The sequence below is a fragment of the Terrapene carolina genome, unplaced genomic scaffold (genome assembly GCF_002925995.2).
Source record: "Terrapene carolina triunguis isolate 2854851 unplaced genomic scaffold, T_m_triunguis-2.0 Scaffold212, whole genome shotgun sequence".
Lineage (NCBI taxonomy): Eukaryota > Metazoa > Chordata > Testudines > Emydidae > Terrapene > Terrapene triunguis.
The window spans coordinates 5,324,908-5,344,604 of NW_020664563.1; the positions used below are offsets into that span (position 1 = coordinate 5,324,908).

At 44.4% G+C, this 19,697-nt stretch overlaps 1 protein-coding gene across 3 annotated transcripts in view; it reads right to left on the reverse strand.

Annotated features, from left to right (window-relative positions):
* LOC112107415 (dynamin-3) overlaps positions 1-19,697 on the reverse strand; it is a 309,995-nt gene that overhangs the window by 257,055 nt on the left and 33,243 nt on the right. For all 3 annotated transcript variants that reach the window (XM_026656091.1, XM_026656092.1, XM_026656090.1), the window contains exon 2: positions 7,476-7,549. In XM_026656091.1, the coding sequence (XP_026511876.1) occupies positions 7,476-7,549 (74 nt within the window). The remainder of the gene's footprint in view (positions 1-7,475; positions 7,550-19,697) is intronic.

Sequence of the window (19,697 nt, forward strand, 5' to 3'; positions counted from 1 at the left end):
CGTGGCTGGGAGGGAGGAGGGGGAGTTAGGGCGGAGACTTTGGGGAATGGGCGGAGTTGGGGCGGGGAAGGGGTGGGAAAGCGGCGGGGCCAGGGCCCGTGGAGTGTCCTCTTTTTTTATTTTTTAAATATGGTAACCCTATGTAAGGGGACTGTTGCCCCCTTACTAACATTCAGTGGGGGTGTTTTGGTTGGCTAGCTCCCAGCACTAAAAGGCGAAGGATCGATGGCAAATCAGGAGCCTGAGACTGACAGTCCCCAGGAACAATGGGGAGAGGCCAATGCTCCAGATCAGCCTGATTGACAGGGCGGGCAGGCTAATCAGAGAATCAGGAGGCCAGGGGGGTCCCATCCTCTGTGTGAGCTGGAATTGCCTGGGTCAGACAGAGTGGGGCCGAGCTAAGGAGAGAGCAGGGGCCCAAGCTAAGTTGCTGGGAGCAGAGCTGCAGCCCCAAAAGCAAGAGCACAGCCCAGAGAGAGCAGAGCTGCCCTGGGAGGAGAGCTGCAGCAACCAGAGCCGGAGGGGCCAGACAAGCAGCCAGGAAGCAGGTCAGAGCTGGGAGCAGAGTCACAGAAGCAGCCTGCAGAGCAGACCTGTCCTGGGGGCAGAGCTGTAGCAACCAGAGCCAGAGAGGCCAGAGAAGCAGCCCAGGGAGCTGAAGGCAGAGCAGCAGCAGCAGCTGTGCTGAGGCAGAGTGGAGCTGGGGCTGGAGCAGTCCAGAGCCGGGTGCGGTGAGCAGCTGGGGAGAGTGAGGGGGACCCTGGGCAGTGGGCCCAGCACAGGGAGACGCCTCAGCCAAGAGGCCTTGCAGGCCAGACTTGGAGGGGGATCATAACCCCGACCGGGCAGGGGCGACACTGGGAAGAAGGGTCCTGCCACCTAGAGCCTGAGAGCGTGTGGCCACCGCCAGAGCAAGTGTCCAACCCGCAGCGTCTCTGCAGCACAGCCAGGGCCTGAGAAGGAGGCCTGGGACCTACAAGGAACAGACTGTGAACTGCCCTGACGTTCCAGAGACACTGCTTGTGATGTTCCCTGCCACAGAGCAGGGTGATGGGTTTTCCTTTAACCTTTCCCATTTTTCCTTATTCTTTTTTAAGAGTAATTGTTAATTAAACAACTTGTATTTGCTTTAAATTGTATGAAATGATCAGTGGGTCAGGGAGGTGCCCAGTGCAGAGAGAGAGAGTACCCCGGAGTGGGGACACCCTAGCCCCTATCCTAGGTGACCACAGCAGGGTTGGGGGTCAAGCCCCCCAGGAATCCGGGGCCCAGCCTTGTCGGGGTTTACGAGGACTCTGCCAGACAGGAGAGTGGAAGGGGAGTCCTCAAGGGCAGGGAGGCCTCTGGGTAAAGGAAGGGGGAGCGAGGACTCGGATCCTTTCGCTAGCCCACTTCACAGGGGTAGTGCAGAAGCCAGGAAAGTTCCCCACAATAGCGGGACCATTCCCCTGCTTACATCTATATGTAAATGATGGGCCTAAAATGGGACTCCAGATATGCAGCTATGGGGTGGGGGGGAACAGCAGACCACTAAACCAAAAGGGTGCCCCCATGATCTTAACCTGAGATCATGCTAAGTGTTGAGACTTAATTCCTAAGGATAGAGAAGGGAAGAGGCTCTTTAAGAGCACAAGCAAAGGAAAAGAGAATCTATATCTCCTCCTGGAAGGAGACCAGGAATAGAAAAGTACATGAGACAGGCATTCTACGAGATCAAGGTCATCATATGAGGGTTATGATAGCTGCTGAAATACCAGGGCAGTTTGGCATTAAAAGCAGACAAAGTCAGGTTTAAGGAGAGTAACTCTCCACATCTGAAAACCATAATCTAGAACAGTGGTCCTCAAGCTTCATTGCACCGTGACCTCCATCTGACAACAAAAATTACTACACGACCCCAGGAAGGAGGACCAAAGCCCAAGCCCCACTGCCCCGGGCAGGGAGGCCAAAGCTGCCCCAGGGCTTCTGCCCCGGGTTGGGGGCATGTAACCTTAGTCCCCCTGCCCAAGGCTGAAGCCCTCAGGCTTCGGCTTCAGTCCTGGGCAGTGGGGCTTGGGCTTCTGTTTCAGACCCGGGCGGCGGTGCTCGGGCTTTGGCCCTGGGCCCCAGCACGTCTAACACCAGCCTTGGTGACCCCATTTTTGGGGTCCCGACCCACAGTTTGAGAACCCCTGCAAGAAGGGGGCTTCTTTCACCCAACAGACCAACTGCTAGGCAAACATATTTCCCTGCAAGATGGCTGACCTCCACAGCAAGGTTTCTCTTTACATAGAGAAACAGGGGGTTGGATTCATCCCACAGATACATATTCTGAGGGGTTAGGATAAGCCACCACCGCTGTATTGTCTGCCCTGAAGAAACATGAAGTTCTCGGTCTAACAGCTTCTGAAAGCTAAAAGCATCCTACTCACAGCCCTGAGTTCTAACACATTTGTGTTTATTATATGCTCTAGAGAAGACCATTTCATAGGAACATTCTAGATCATTCAGCACCCTAAACTACCCAAAGACTGCCATCTGTGGTCATTATAAACCAATGTGTGTGGTCTAATAGATGCTTCTAAAAAAGTACTGGAGCAGAGCAAAGCATTGGCAAAAGCAATAGGAGACCAGGCCCTGGATAGCACACCATTGCTTGGACCAAAACACAAGGACCTGTCCTGTGAAAAAGACAATGCCCCATCTGTTTTGAGCTGACCAGAACCATAGAAGAATAGGCAGAAAGGTGGTAAAGGAGGAACTGGAAAAGTTAGTAACCAACCCTACATCCAAGACCATAAGTACCCAAACAGGTGATGCTGAAGCATCTGGCATAGAAGACTTCCTCCTGACACTACAGAACCCAACAACATGGTACACAGCAATGAAGGAAATTAAAACAACAGACCCAATGCCAAGGCACTCAGCCCTGACACACCTGAAAGCTAAGCTCCCAAGGGTCCCTGGCACAGAAAACATTCCTGATATTCAGGAACTGCCCAATGCCAGAGCTGTCCTGGCCCTGGGTCAGTCACAGTGTCAGATATTCTCATGGTTCCATTTGCACCTTGTCTTTCTAGGCTCTGAAGAGCCATCACTGCATCTAGGAGCAGAAGTCTCGAAGGGACAAAGGTTTCTGTAATGGACGAACAGGGGTAGCAACACAAAACCACCAAGTTTCCGCTCAATGTATGTGGCAGTCAGAAAAAACTGTCCTTGTACTTCAAGGAAACAAATAGGATGTACACACACCCCAATGGACATTTACCCAGAAACTTCTGAGCTTGTGCGCTGAAGTGCACACATCACCCAGTGTAGGGATCAGTTCAGGCAATGCTCAAAGAAGCCTGTAATAATGGTGGCCACCATAATACATACCAAAATAAGTCCATTCACCACTAAATATAAAGTCTCACTCACAGTACTATGAGGACACCTGTATTTGTTTTCACTCACTAACAGCTTCCAAAGAGATAGGACACAAAAGCATTGTTCACCATGCATTCATAATGTAGTATTTTCATTAAGAATAATGGTAACCAAAGCTAAATAAAGACTAGGTTGTGCTGACCACAGAACAAAGGCTGTGCATGTCCATTTGGTACAACTTTTAAGCAACGTTTTTAAAGTGTCACATATTCCATCACTCTGCTCGAAAAAGGCAAAGCACTTCACTTAAAACATGAGCTGTTGACTTGGCTTGAGAGTAATGTGTTTGACTTTATCTATAGTCTCTCAAGAGTCCATATGCTGTACATGCAATGAATATTAAATCTCTCTCGTGGCCAGCACAGAGCATTTGATGAGTCTCTGGACATTTACAAGACTGTCGTTTTTTTGGAGAAGCTGGTGTAGTATAGAATATATTTACAAATGCAGCCCACTTTGTTTGCAACTACAGTTCAAAACCAGCTGGGCAGCCCTGATACGAGTCTCATAAATCAGAACAATTCTAGCAGAACTTTCCTTTCAATTGTAAGATCACCCAAGACATCCAGATTTTTACTTCTCCTGACAAAACACCCCCAGATATTGCTGACATCATCAGACTTGGTCAAGAGAAAATGCCAGCTGCTTAAGAGCTCTCATGTCACTCACAATGTTTAATGAAAGGCTTTTTCTTCATGCCTGAGGCTGTAAGAGAATACAGGATTTATATAGCTATGGGAGTACTAGGGGCATAAGATGTGATATATGAGCAATACTTAAACTAACCTCTGTTCCCACCATAAAATTATCAATCTGACTAAACAGCAAGACCACAATGGATCACTACACTATATCCAGGTAATTGCCAAGACTGCTTTTAAAAGAGGAAGCACAGAAAAACCCACTTAAAAGTAAGTCTTCCACCAGCTATATCTCTACATTATTGAAGTATTTCATTTTAAACACCTAGCCCACTGCCTTTCAAGCCGACACACAAGATCCATCCCTTCCCATACAAATGCCAGACCATCCTATAACAATGTCTAGGACACCCCGCAGTGGCCAAATCCTCCTGTACCCTTCCACAACATGTCCCCAGTTGCCAAAGTTTGCAAGCAGCTCTAGTGTGCAACAACACCTGAGCTGCCAAACCCTCAACCTCTTTTGCCATCTGCCCCCAGTCCAATCCCATCCCTAGCCCTTAGCGCCATCTACCAACCCCTCAACACCTGAGAAGCCCCCCAACTTCACAAATCAAAATGAGTTGCTAATACCCTCTTATACTCACACATATAGTCTCCTTCCCCTTGACAATATTAAGAAAGGTGTCCCTCACCTGTGACCCAGCTGCCAAGGGGGTTACAAGAATATCCTGACACTAGTATGTACATTCTGGTTAATCAAAGAATCTCATGTGAGGTCTTAAATGAAAGCCAGGCTCACAATGGCACATTTGCATACAGAGTCAGAGAGCTATGAAGTCAACAGAAAGAGCACACAATGAAGGAAGAGAACCTTATCTTGCAATAGGCTTGAAACATTGGCTGGACTATATAAATGGGGAACAAAGACATCCCACCATTCTGCACCTAGGAAGAAAACGGACAGCATGTTTATATTCATGAAAACAGAATCTCAACCAACCTGGGTTGAAAACACTGCAAAGGACTCGGGGGGTAAGATAAACGCCTTTAGACAGAAGGTTAGCCTGTTAAATTAAGTTTAGCCTCTAGAAAGCATGTTATGATTTTGTTTTATATCTAACCTGTTTCAGTTATCCTTACTCACTGTCTCTTGAATCTTTGACAATCAACTTATTGTGGTTTTCACTGTAAATATACCTCAATGCTCTGGTATTAAGCTAAGTGAGGATCCTGAGTTGAATCATACAAGCTGGTGTGTACACTATTCCCTTGGGGACAGCAGATGTGGTATTTCTCTGAGTGTTCAGTGAATAAGGGGCTAGACACTACAGGGGATGCTTTGAAGGGGATCAGGACTGGGATGCACCTATTGTTAACCTGCAAGACAAAGTAAGGGCTTGCAGACTGCTTGAGTGGCTAACAGACTGGTGGTGTAAGGGAACTAACACCCAGTTAAACACAACCAAGCCTCTGAGGGGCTGCAGGGGGTAACAAGGGGACTCTCAGTCCTGGGTATCCCAAGAACCATGGCACCACCCCATTGTAGGTTTTTTTTTTTTAAAAAACTTATTCCACTTTAATAGAAAAGGAGCCAGGAAAGATCCTAGGACTACAAGTTGGAGAGTCTCTTCATAGTACTGGGGAAACTGTTGTACTAGTCTATCTTTAATTAGATTTCCCAACAGTCAGGTAAGTATAAACTTGATAAGATCAAACCTGCACAGCTCCTGTCAGAGAAAATTGTGCTTCTCTAACCTACAACAACTGTGGGTTCTTTATTTTTTAAATTGGGGAAATAGATAAAGGTGACCCAGGGGATCCAATTTACTTGAAGTTTCTTTAAAAAAAAAAAAAAACCCACAAGCGAAAAAGGAGCAAAGTCTTATTGTATAACAATGAAAAATTAATAAATAGGCCAGCATTTCCCAAAAGACAGGGGCATGCCCCCCCCAGGGAATATGAAGGATTGGCTAGGGGGCACAGGGGATCCCTCAATTTTTCTCTAGGGCATGCTGGGCTGTCCTCCACCCAAGCACCCTGCACACGGCCCATTCCCTCCACCCCTTTTCAGATACCAGCTACTGTAGCTGGTTGTCCTATAGCACAAGTGGTAGAAGTCTGCTGCAGAGCTGAACATTCATGGCTCATACTTTGCTGAGGATCATGGTAGGGATGATACAGTTGCACAATTGTATTTGTTTACCTTTTTCCTTTCTGTAAAACGTGGATAATAAAATCGCCCAATATCCCAATGGTGTTGTGCAGATAAACTCATTAACGTTTATGAAGCACACCACTGAGGAACTTAATAATAAATAACACTCAGCACAGACTACACAATGAACAAGGAAGATAAAAAGAAATTTTGAATAATAACCCATTCACTGAATGAGGCAGGGATCCTGTGGAAAGGTAGTATCTGATCAAGTAATTCAAGACTCTGTAATAATGCACTCACACAAGCGAACTAAATTAAGGTTGCACCAACAACTTTAATTCTGGCATTTCTTAACTTCTGAGTGCTTGCCTTTGCCACCTGAACACTCTTTTAATGTAGTGTTTGTTTTTATTTACCATATTTTAGCAATTTAAGGCTTAAGTCAAGACCAAGCTAGTGAAGATTACTGAACACACTATGTTTTGGCTATTAAAAACCAGTGGGATTATGAGAAGTACCAGATGGCTTTGAACACAGTGGGAGATTGGACAGCACAATAGCAGATGAAAGTCCATTTAGATAAGCATAAGTTAACGAATGCTGACAAATACATTCAGTTTTGCATACACAATATTGTGTCCAAGATAGAGTATAATTTTTGGTCAGATAATTTTTTTGATTCAGGAACTTCTATTACTGCCAACTTTGCCCTTCTCCAGAAATTTCCACAACTCATGACATGGAAAAGTTACTGGAGGAAACAGGCTGTTTGCAACCACCACTGACTGCCCTGGAGAGCAAAACTGAAGTCCCTGTATGTCCATTTTGGTTATGTGTTATTTTGTTAAACCTAATTTTACGGGTTACTGAGAACAAACATATCTAATCTAACATTTAAAGGTAATTCTTTTTCTCTAAAATAACTAGTACATAATATACTTTTTTTTTCTACTTTTCACGTTTAGCCATTAAAAGCAACCAATAGCTACTTGAAAATATGGCACGCTCTAAAGTTTACCCAAAATTATTACAGACTATGACCCAGATGGGACAATGAACTCAATGGGACCATGCACGTGTGTAAGTGTTTGCAGTGTTGGGACCTTTCTTCCCCATGGCAAACTCTACTTTGAATAGTCTGTTTACAACTCAAAAGACTGGTGTAAACCCTCACACTGACAGGTTTATAACACTTAAAAAAAACATTCAAGTAAAAATACTTTGATGCTGAACTCTATAAGAGGGATATACATCAGGTAAAATACCTGTTTTGGCAGTGACAAGCTGTAGAACCAATGGTCGCCTTGTTACAATTCCAGATCCTCGTGGAAGGAAATCCCTACAAGAAAAATCAGAATGTAAATAAGGAGAGTATGATCACAACTAAGAAAGTCGGACAATGGAATTTTTACCAATATGGATCGTTCCTTTAACAAAAAACAAAAAAAAGACACTACACCACTGTTACATTCACAGTGGGCACACAGAAAAGTTAGATTAAAAAATAAAATACTCTTTCTGGAATGTTGCAACATAAAGTCAATGTTATTTCTTAGAATCAAGAACCCCAACACACAAGAGCCAAAACCAGACACACACAGAGCAGACAGCTTCCTATGGCAGAGCAGCACAACTCACCCCACCTTGCTCTAGGCTGGCTCTTTGCAGACTGACTGCTTCATGCCCAGATCACACACTTCTCTACAGAGCCCCCTAGCCTGCAAGCAGGACCAGGAAGCCCCTTAAAAATCTGAAAGGGATAGCTTGTAATTTGAACACAGTTTTCAGCATACCAAAACCTTCACTTAAAAAAAAATTGTAGTACATAAGGGAGAAACTCTTGTTAAACATTTAAATTTGGTAGACTTAATTTTCATCCAGCTAATCTAATGGAACCCAGGATTTAAAATGCAGGGCCAAAGGAACAGTTCACAAATTAAGGAATCCTTTAGGGTTTTTTGGATTTTTTTTTGGCTACTGACTCTAGTTGAAGTGAATCGGACTGATAGCCAAGAGAACTCAGATATAATTCTCATCTTTAAAAGAATTAAATTGCGTCTATTTTTCTTCTAACACCTCCACACCCAATAATGAGAATTTTGTCATTCGTTGGGAGGGAGTTGAAAGGCTTCCTTGTAGGAATTTTTTCAGGGTCATAGACCCCTCATGTGTCTATGCACTCAATGTAGTGTGTTCTCCCACAGTCTGGCCTTTCCCCCATCCCTTCCCCCCCTTATGCCATGAACCCTTTATACCATAGTTAGTTAATGCCGGTAAAGGACTTGGAACTACAGTTCTTTCCACCTTGTTGGCAATCTCCATAGTTCCTCACCTCGCTCATGCTGAGCCACCACAGCAATTTCTTACAGTTCAGGGTGCAGAACTAAGGAAAGGGGGATTTGCCTTATTTTAAGAGAAGCAGAATCACATCCGCTTACCTAGCTTTGCTCTCCTGGGTCTTCTAAGAGTCATGCAGAAAACTCCCCCCCCGCCCCTTTCTCAAGATATTTTAAACTCAGACACCTACAGGCTGACTCACGGGCTCTGCCCTACTGAAGACACTCTACACTCAGAGGACCCAGAACACACTATAATTTCCTTTCAAGAGTGGGAAGCAAGAACTCCTCTAGATCTCTAATTCCATTTTAAAATGTTTGTGAATGACTCTATATATATATATATATATATATATATATATATATATAAAAAAGATTATTCCAGAGCAAGTAACGGACAGGTAAACCCCATCACTCACATCCCCAAGCCCTTGGGGGGGCTCTGTGAGAGTGGCTTCTGGCCACTCTGTGAGAGTGGCTTCAGAGAAGTAGAATCCCAAAGTAAGTAGGTTATCTTCTTTCTAAAAAGACCATCTGTGAAGGACTCTCAGTCCTGGAGAGTGACTAGCTCAACGGATGTCCCACAGTGAAGAGTATAACGATAAACACTGACTGGCACAAAGTCAACACTGCATGTAACAAAAAGTTTGTATTTATTTGTGGTTTTTGAAGGAGGAAGTAAAATACCTCCCCACAAAAGGGCTGGCCACCACCTGGGTGCCCCTGGTGGATAGGAAAACCTCTGCTGTGTTCTACTCCTGTTTTCCCCTTCACCAGGGCTCCTTCAACAAACTCCAGTCTCTTTCAATCACAGCCCTTCTTAGGGGGTTGGGTTTTTCATTAAATTAACAAAGTTCTCAAATAAACATGAACAATCTTCCACCCAGGTTTAAGCTGTGCTTAGCCCTTGGTTCCTAAGGAACTGTCCCATCCTGAGGGACCATGACTGAAGACCCTCTTTCCCTGCAACTTCACGCTGCAGTTCCCTCACTGCAGCTTCCTGCTGCCTTTTACCCTGGGATCATCTGATCCAACCCAGGTGTGGTATGTCCTGTAATCAGGACTGGCTTAGCCCCAGGCCCTCCAACTCATGGGCAAGCCAAAATCATGAGGCTTAAGGAACATCCAGACAAAAGACCTCTCCAAATTTTTGGCCAATTACATATATAGGACATACTTAAGCACAAAGATTGGAGCGTGCAGGACAGCACTCCTTACTTCAAAGCAGGTTCTGCAGAACAACATAACTCTTCTTCACAGTAGATGAATCTAAGGGCTGGTCTACACTACGCAGCTTTTAGTGACAAGGCTGTGTCAACACAGCCTTGTTGCTAAAAGGTCAGCGGGTGTGAATGCTCTCTGTCAGTATTTTGTCAGCACGTTTGCTGACAAAATACTTCCAGCCCTGCAAGTGGCGTTAGCTTTGTCGGCAGGAGAGGGCGTTCACACTGCCACTTGTGTTGGCAAAACTTGTCTTTCGCGGGGAAGGGGGAGGCTTTTTTAAGTACCCGTGAAAGACAAAAGTTTTGTCGACAACATCGTAGCGTAGACAAGCCCTAAGGAACAGAGCTTTGCCAACAGTATGGCATATACAAGGCTGCTTCACATTGGAGGACCATGATTGAAACATCGCCGAGACAAGCAGCAGAAGTTGCCCTGCCTTGTATCATACACGTCCTGACATGACTTAACTGCGAGCCATCCAGTATTAAAACATGTAGTCAGTCATTAAGACATGGATCCCCTCGGGACATCATTGCCCAAGCAAAATGTGTTAAAAGAAACAAAGCATGGGTGGGCGTTAAAGCCTTTAGTCCACTTAAAGTACAACCCCTTGGAGTTGTCAACAAGTGTGTGAAAAGAACCTCCCCAGGATGAGCATGTGGGCATTGGTGTAATATTGATGAGAGTCATTATGGAGGAATTCCACTGCCACCTTGGAAAGGAATCTGAAAAAATGATTCTTCCACCAGTCTGAAGCACTGCTTGCTCTTCAGGTTGAAGAGACTGCCACCAGGAAACGGTATGCCATTTACAAGAACCTGAGTGCACAGACGGTTATTAGTTGGAAAGTAGCATTCACCAGCTCTGTCCAAAGTAGGGTATCCCATGAAACCTAACTGGGATTTCAAAAAATGTCCAACAGCAGGCGTACTTGGGAACAAAGGGCTGCAGAGACACTTGTCCACGTATGACTCAGGTTCACTTGTTGACCATTTTGTCCTTTTACAATGGAGTAGAATCTGCCTTTGGATTGCGTTCAACTGGACAAGCAATGTAGGCCCCTTATGAGGTATTTAAAGAGATCCACAAGAGTCTGAGCTCAGCACACCAAATGCTTCTTCCATTTCCAATCACAGGTCTTTCGGGTGAAAGAGGAGACACTCACCCCAGACCTACCAATAATATACTAAGGAAAAGGGTTTAATACACTTAAACATAACATTTTCAAGGCTCCTCTATATGTAGTATCCTCCAGATTCACTAGGATGAACTACCCCTTAAAGAACAGAAAGCCTTGGCATCTCTAAACCTTCTCAATTGCAGCCGAGACGTGCAAGGGGGAAGTGCCCATTAAAGTGCCAGATGCATTGGCACTCTCAAGGTTCAGCTGGCACAATGATTTTTCAATTCAGCAAGAGGAGTCCCTCTTAAGAAGAGAGAAAGAATTGCAGAGAGGTTCTTTTGCCTTAAACTGGCAGAAGCAGCCTTACTGTGCCAAGTCTGTTAGGATATAGATATTCAGGCCTGTCTATAAAGGCCTATACTTTAAGAATTTAGGTGTATTCTTATCACTTAGCTAGTTATAGAGGTATAAAAGAAAGAATCAAAATCACGGTCTGCCGGTGTAAGGGACAGTCTGAGGCTCTGCTCTTAGGCTAAGTAAGGCCTTTGGCTAAGCAGCAGAGGCAGCCATAAGCTGAGAAGTGAACGGTCACATCCTCACATTCCAAACTAGTCACATTGAAATAAGGTGCTATTGGGCTGTTAGGAATATCAGGACAGGATTGTATTCCTATCACCTCCAGAGACAGGGAAGAGCCTAGAAGATGTAAAAGGAAACTTAGTTTGATAGCATCCTGTCTGGCAAGAACTCACTTATCAATAGCTGGGATGTGAAATCCTCATTTCTGTATTGTTCCATCACTGTAGTCTCCACTTCCCTATTGTTTGTCTGTATAATCTCTGTCTGGTTCTGTGATTGTTTCTGTCTGCTGTATAATTAATTTTGTTGAGTATAAACCAATTAAGGTGGTGGGATATAATTGGTTAAATAACCATGTTCCAGTATGTTAGGACTGGTTAGTTAAATTTCAGTAAAATGATTGGTTAAGGTATAGCTAAGCAGAACTCAAGTTTTACTATATAGTCTGCAGTCAATCAGGAAGTAGGAGGGGGGAATGGGAACAAGGAATGGGGGTGGGGGAATTGGAATCATGTTTTGCTAAGGGGGGAATGGGATCAGGGAATGGGAACAGGGATGGCTCTGTGGTGTCAGAGCTGGGAAGGGGGACACTGAGGAAGGAAACTGGAATCATGCTTGCTGGAAGTTCACCCCAATAAACATCGAATTGTTTGCGCCTTTGGATTTCGGGTATTGTTGCTCTCTGTTCATGCAAGAAGGACCAGGGAAGTGAGAGGGTGAAGGAATAAGCCCCCTAACAAAGTCCATCTCATGTGGTATCCTCTTGATGTACCAAGAAATGTTTCCATGTGCAACAATATACATAGTACCAATTCCTTCCAAGTTAGAGCCCCTCCTGTGGTTTATAGTAGCAATACTATGCTTATAACTGAGACAGCATTCATTTTACGTCCCTGCAGTTAGGATCTCTGGGAAATGCTGATCTGAAGCGTCACTTAGGCATCGGAGTTAGAATCCACTGAAATTAATGGGGCAGGTCATGTCTCAGTGTTATTGTTTCAGGCTCTCTGCAAACTCAGCCCAACATCGCTGCATCATTTACACTCAGGACACATTCTGAAGGTATTTTCTCCTATCTGATAGCATTTACTTGTTGTGATAGGCCCTAACTTTAAAAAAAAAAAAAGAAAAAAAAAAGTTGTTAAGAACTTAAGAACAACTAAAAGGCCTGTTGGCAGCTCCATTCACCGCTCTGGCTAGTCCTTCACACTCCACCGCTGGGAAATGCTTACATAAACAAAGAAATAATATCCATCTCTAGTAAAATGCAAGTACTGGAGACCCATCTTCATGTTTATACCTATTAGAATAGACTGTGCAAACGAATGCCCGCACACTCAAATAAAAAGACAGCACATTCAAACAAACACCAGTTCATTGGATTGCCTAGCCAAATGTGTACCCTGCAGGCAAAAGCACAGTCAATTAGATGTTTAACTTTCCCTTCATTTAATAAAAAACAATGGGTAATTCAATACAAATGCAGCACATTAATACATAGATATCACTGATTTTTAAAAGCTGCAGTGATTAGTTATCTAATACCTTAGACAATAACTATTTACAAAAATCAGTGTAGCTCAAAAGCTTGTCTCAATGTCACAGACACTGATCTAAGTAAATATGTTCTAGTGCCATGGTTCTCAACCAGGGCCCCAGGGCCCCCTGGGAGGCCATGAGCAGGTTTCAGGGGGTCCACCAAGCATGGCTGGTGTTAGACTCACTAGGGCCCAGGGCAGAAAACTGAAGTCCCACCATACAGGACTGCAGCCTGGGGGCCTGAGCTCTAGCATCTGGGCTGAAGCCTGAGAAACTTAGTTTTGCGGTGCCCCTTATGGTGTGGACCCCCGGGCAATTGCCCTGCTTCCTACCCCTTAATGCCAGCCATAGCTTTTATATGGAGAAAAACAATTATTGTGGTACATGTGGGCCACGGAGCCATGTTGGAGGGGCCTCAGAAAGAAAAAGGTTGAGAACCCCTGTTCTAATGGGCTCAAAGACCTTGTGCTTTATATGACTCTAATATACAGTTTCATATCCATCAGAAAATAGTATCTTTATGTGCCTTTTTTTCTCTGCTTCTCAAAAGAGGTGCTACAAAAAGGAAATTGGATTTCCAGATATAAGGTTCTGTATGTCTAACTCGTGACATACTTTCTCTCACATTTGGGGAAGGGCAATAGCAAGGTATCATATTCAGATTTCTGTGGAAGAATGTGCGACACTTTGGGATAAACTCTGCAAAAGTCCATAATCTAAAAGGAAGATACAGTACAGCTCTTTCCACAGAGAGGTCTACTAGTTCATGTAGTAAGATGAGGCCCTGAAACAAACCCTTGTATCAGAGGCCTGAGGCCTGAACTAAAGTAATGGTCAAGGCTTTACTAACATAAAGCAAAGTTAAACTGTGAGCCAGAGGCAGACCCTGTTCACAGAAGCTGGCAAGGAAAGGGGAGATCTTGCAAAAATACACATACCTAAAAGGTACCAGAACACTCCGATACTTGCACATTCCACACACATAACAAGGAACAGTTTGACCCATCCTAAAGACAGGGGCAAAAGGGTAATATGATGCATAGAGTTGTTTTGTTCGAACCAACATGTACAAGGTGAGAGGCGGCACCTTACTGCGTAGAGGGGCTGTATCTTGCTACATAGAGGGGTTGCACCTCAATACGTCAGGAGTGATGTGTGACTTGTTTGTACCTGTGTATAAGAATACATCCCTGGGGCAGGGTCTTTGTCTGGCCTAGGGGGCAGTGGAGTGTCCCGCCACTGACTGAGCTGTGTCCATTGTCAGGGGGCACATATTCGTAGTATGTCCTGTAGAGTCTGCTGGAAACTATTTCTGTGCTTCGTTTGACAATAAACCTTGCCGTGTGCCTTCATACCTTATCGGAGTCTGTGGTCACTGGGGGTTCTCTCGGGGTCTGCTGTGCCAGTGATCTGCAGAGCCAGGGCAGCACACAGAGAGAACACACGCACACAGCCGACCATTATCAACATAGAATAGAGCAGAGCACCACATCGGTGGCATGTGACAACAGTTTGGATACCCATCTGGTTGAATTGTTACTAAAAAATGGTCCCTTCACAAAAAGGAAATACCACAGGATTGAATCAAAATTCAACAGATTCCTGTGGTAGAGCCTAAAGGAGGCTAGTCCTCAAGCTTCCAGATGGCAGATTTGAAGATAGTAATTTCCTGAAACTTTTGATCAGTATGTGAAGCTATGCCGTAGTTTGGCATAACTAAAAAAATGGGGTTGAGAGAAGACATCTGACCCCTTAGAGTGGAAGTAGCTAGGCCTGGTTGCAGACCATCCTAAAGAAAATGCACTAAGAGAACATTATTCTTTGGTAATTGTTTGTTGTAGTCTTCTCTTCTATCATATGCAGATATAGCATTTTCACATAGTATTATCACTCCACCTATCAGAAAAACAGGATTTAACATCATCTCGCAGAACAAAGAGAAAATATAATCTCCAAGCAAGAGAAGGAAGAGGAGGAGAGAGGACTACAAACCAAAATAATTACCTCTATCATCCACTGTACAGTGTGTAGGCAGTTACATAGCAAGCATTGGTATCCCAGAGGGGATACCTACAGGGGAGCACCAACCAGACAAACAGATTCTAAGGACAGAAAGGACCACTGTGATAATCTGATCTGACCTCCTGTATAGCACAGGCCATAGGTAGAAATAGCAGACTATTGAGTTTGGGTCTCCCAAGTCCCAGGCAAGCCCCCTAACCACTGGACCTCTCCATACGGTGAAAGATCAGAATATCTCCCCAGAATATGCTGAGAATTAGGTGGCAACAATGTAAAACAGAGATAACACACCTCAACCCAGACCTGTATGCTATGGTAAAGTGGACCTAAATACTGCAGCACTGTCATGTTGTAGCATAATTGAAAGTCATCCTCACAACCACAAGAAAGACACTTTACAAGTTTAGGATTTAAGCTTCTTTGCTTCATAGGACAACAGAATATAATGCTAGTGTCTTTCCTCTACGGCAGCCTTCAAAACAAGGAGTTCTTTGGACTTCCAAATGTTGCATGAATGAAAGAGATACAACTTCAGAGCTCTTTTCACATTAAGAGAAAGAAATTTCCTTTGTTACTAAGTAAACAGTTCTCAGTAAAATAATAAGTACATTCATGTGACATTCTGAATTAACTTTAGGAACAAAAATTCTAAGGGAAGGAAAATTCACCACCTGGCAAGGAAAGAACTATAAATAAGGTGGGGAGATAGATGCTTAGGAATTTCTGTTCTTGCCATGCTCTTGTAGCAGATATAGACTAACTACAGAGCAAGATACTCTCCAGATGTGCTCATAAGAAGATCACTTAATGCACTGCTAGTGGGGCTGAGGTTAGTTTAACAATGGTATTTAAACAGTGCCTGCTAGTGGCTGAACAATATAATATGATTTAGCATTCCATTAGATCTTCCCCTTTAAGTTCTACATTCCTACCATTCACAAAACTTACACTATCAGGATACCTTTGAAGTTCAGTATGTATCAGTCTGTTAAGTGTCTCTGAATCATACCGGTTTTCTAATTACACAACCCAAACGTGTAACAACTCAGTCATCTGGCTGTCCATTAGTTGCAACAACAGATTGTGGTCGATTTGGAATCGTCTTCTTCTGCATTTGCCATCTGTGGAGTTTGCTCTGTTGATTGTTCTTTCTGAGGAACAAACCATAGATGTCGACAGTTTCTGCTGAACTCTCCGCTCTCAGTCTCGATCACATATGATCTGGGAGCTGACTTCTTTTTCTTTATGACAGCTCCAGTTGTCCACCCTTTTTCTCCATCCACTTTGACATGAACATGGGCACCAGGTTCCAGATCTGGCAGCTCTAAGTGATATCTGCTATAAAAGTGTACATAAGTTCTTTTTCAACCAGTCTGGCTACTATCTTCATGTCAAGCCACTTTGTAGATAGACGATTTTCCAGAGCTGGAACAGTAGTTCTGAGTAGTCTTCCCATCAGGAGTTGTGCTGGACTATATCCAGTAGCCACAATTGATGTTGATCTGTAAACTCAGAAGAAGAAGGAATGGATCTTCCTGCTGTACGATTTTCTTAGCTGTCTGTACAGCTCTCTCAACCTCTCCATTCACTTGTGGGTAATCTGGGTAAAATGGTATTTCATTCGTAATTTCTTAAATTCTGCTGCAAATTGTGGTCTGTCCATCACTAGCTGTTCTGGATTACCGAAGTGAGCAAAAGTGCACTTCGGTTGCTTGATAACACTGCAACATGTTAAGTCTTTCAAGTATATTTATCTTTATATCTGCGAAAATAGTACACTACAACCAGATAACGATGTCCTCTAAATTTGCATAAATCTGCAGCTAGTCTCTTCCAAGGTCTGTCTGGTAGAGGTGTTCTTAATAAAAAGATTCTTTGTGTTGTGTTGGTTTGTTAGTTCTGCAACTTTCATGTGAAGATATTTTATAGTTTATGTCCTTGCTGATGCCCGGCCACCACACAGATTGATTGGCCCGTTCACAGCATTTAGTTAACCCTTAATGTCCTTCATGGATTAGGTTTAGGATTTCTCCTCTCATTTCATTTGCAATTATAATGCAATCATCTTTTGATCATGAGTCCATTTGACTCACTTAATTGTCCATGTACCATAAAGTAGCCTCTTGTCACTTTCTTAGTGTCCTTTCAATACTTGTGCCAGCCAATCCTAGTGTAACTTGGAACTTCTTCATGTTGCATATCAAGTATCAGAGGGGTAGCCGTGTTAGTCTGGATCTGTAAAAAGCAACAAAGAGTCCTGTGGCACTTTATAGACTAACAGACATATTGGAGCATAAGCTTTTGTGGGTGAATATCCACTTCGTCAGACGCATGTGGTGGAAATTTCCAGAGGCAGGTATAAATATGCAGGCAAGAATCAGTCTGGAGATAACGAGGTCAGATCAATCAGGGAGGATGAGGCCCTCCCTCTTCTAGCAGTTGAGGTGTGAAAACCAAGGGAGGAGAAACTGCTTTTGTAGGTGGCTAGCTATTCACAGTCTTTGTTTAATCCTGAGCTGATGATGTCAAATTTGCAAATTAACTGAAGTTCAGCAGTTTCTCTTTGGAGTCTGGTCCTGAATTTTTTTTTGCTGCAGGATGGCTACCTTTACATTTGCTATTGTGTGTCCAGGGAGGTTGAAGTGTTCTCCTACAGGTTTTTGTATATTGCCATTCCTAATATCTGACTTGTGTCCATTAATCCTTTTACGTAGGGATTGTCCAGTCTGGCCGATGTACATAGCCAAGGGGCGTTGCTGGCACATGATGGCGTATATTACATTGGTGGACATGCAGGTGAATGAACTGATGATGTTGTGACTGATCTGGTTAGGTCCTGTGATGGTGTCGCTGGTGTAAATATGTGGGCAGAGCTGGCATCGAGGTTTGTTGCATAGATTGGTTCCTGAGTTAGAGTTGTTATGGTGTGGTGTGTGGTTGTTGGGGAGAATATGCTTAAGGTTGGCGGGTTGTCTGTGGGCGAGGACTGACCTGCCTCCCAAGGCCTGTGAAAGCGAGGGGTCGTTGTCCAGGATGGGTTGTAGATCACGGATGATGCGTTGGAGAGGTTTTAGCTGAGTACTGTAGGTGATGGCCAGTGGAGTTCTGTTGGTTTCTTTCTTGGGCTTGTCTTGCAGCAGGAGGCTTCTGGGTACACATCTGGCTCTGTTGATTTGTTTCCTTATTTCCTCGTGCGGGTATTGTAGTTTTGAGAATGCTTGGTGAAGATCTCGTAGGTGTTGGTGTCTGTCTGAGGGGTTGGAGCAAATGCGGTTATACCTCAGCGCTTGGCTGTAGACGATGGATCGTGTGGTGTGTCCGGGATGGAAGCTGGAGGCATGAAGGTAGGCATAGCGGTCAGTTGGTTTTCGGTATAGGGTGATGTTAATGTAACCGTCACTTATTCGTATCGTGGTGTCTAGGAAGTGGACCTCCTGTGCAGATTGGTCCAGGCGGAGGTTGATGGTGGGGTGAAAGCTGTTGAAATCATGGCGGAATTCTTCCAGAGTCTCCTTCCCATGGGTCCAGATGATGATGTCATCAATGTAACGTAGGTAGAGAAGGGGCGTGAGTGGACGAGAGCTGAGGAAGCGTTGTTCCAGGTCAGCCATAAAAATGTTGGCATATTGTGGGGCCATGCGGGTGCCCACAGCGGTGCCACTGGTCTGGAGGTATATATTGTCACCAAATTTGAAATAATTGTGCGTGAGGATAAAGTTTCAGAGCTCAGCAACCAGTTGTGCTGTGGCATCATCAGGGATACTGTTCCTGACAGCTTGTATTCCATCTGTGTGTGGGATGTTTGTGTAGAGAGCCTCCATATCCATGGTGGCTAGGATGGTGTTTTCTGGAAGATGACCAATGCATTGTAGTTTTCTCAGGAAATCAGTGGTGTCACGGAGATAGCTGGGAGTGCTGGCTGTGTAGGGTCTGAGTAGAGAGTCCACGTGTCCAGACAGTCCTTCAGTGAGAATTCCAATTCCAGAGATGATGGGGCATCCAGGGTTTCCAGGTTTGTGGATCTTGGGTAGTAGATAGAATAACCCCGGTTGGGGCTCTAAGGCTATGTTGATTTGTTCCTATGTTAGTGTAGGGAGTGTCCTGAGTAGATGGTGCAGTTTCTTAGTATATTCCTCAGTGGGATCTGAGGAAAGTGGCCTGTAGAATTTGGTATTGGAGAGTTGCCTGGCAGCCTCCTTTTGGTAGTCAGATCTGTTCATGATGACAACAGCACCTCCTTTATCAGCCTCTTTGATTATAATGTCAGGGTTGTTTCTGAGGCTGTGGATGGCATTGCGTTCTGCACGACTTAGGTTATGAGGCAAGCGAAGTTGTTTTTCCAGAATTTCTGCGTGTGCACGTCGGCGGATGCCTTCTATGTATAAGTCCAGACTGTCATTTCGACCCTCAGGAGGAGTCCATGTGGAGTAGTTCTTCTTGTGCTGTTAGTGGGGGGGGGGGTTGTATCTGTGTATCAGTGCGCTGTTCAGTGTTATCTTGAAAGAATTCTTTGAGTCTGAGATGGCAAAAGTAGGCTTCCAGATCACCGCAGAACTGTATCATGTTCGTGGGGGTGGTGGGGCAAAAAAGAGAGTCCCCGAGATAGGACAGACTCTTCTGCCGGGTTGAATGTGTAACTCGATAAACTGATGATATTGCTGGGT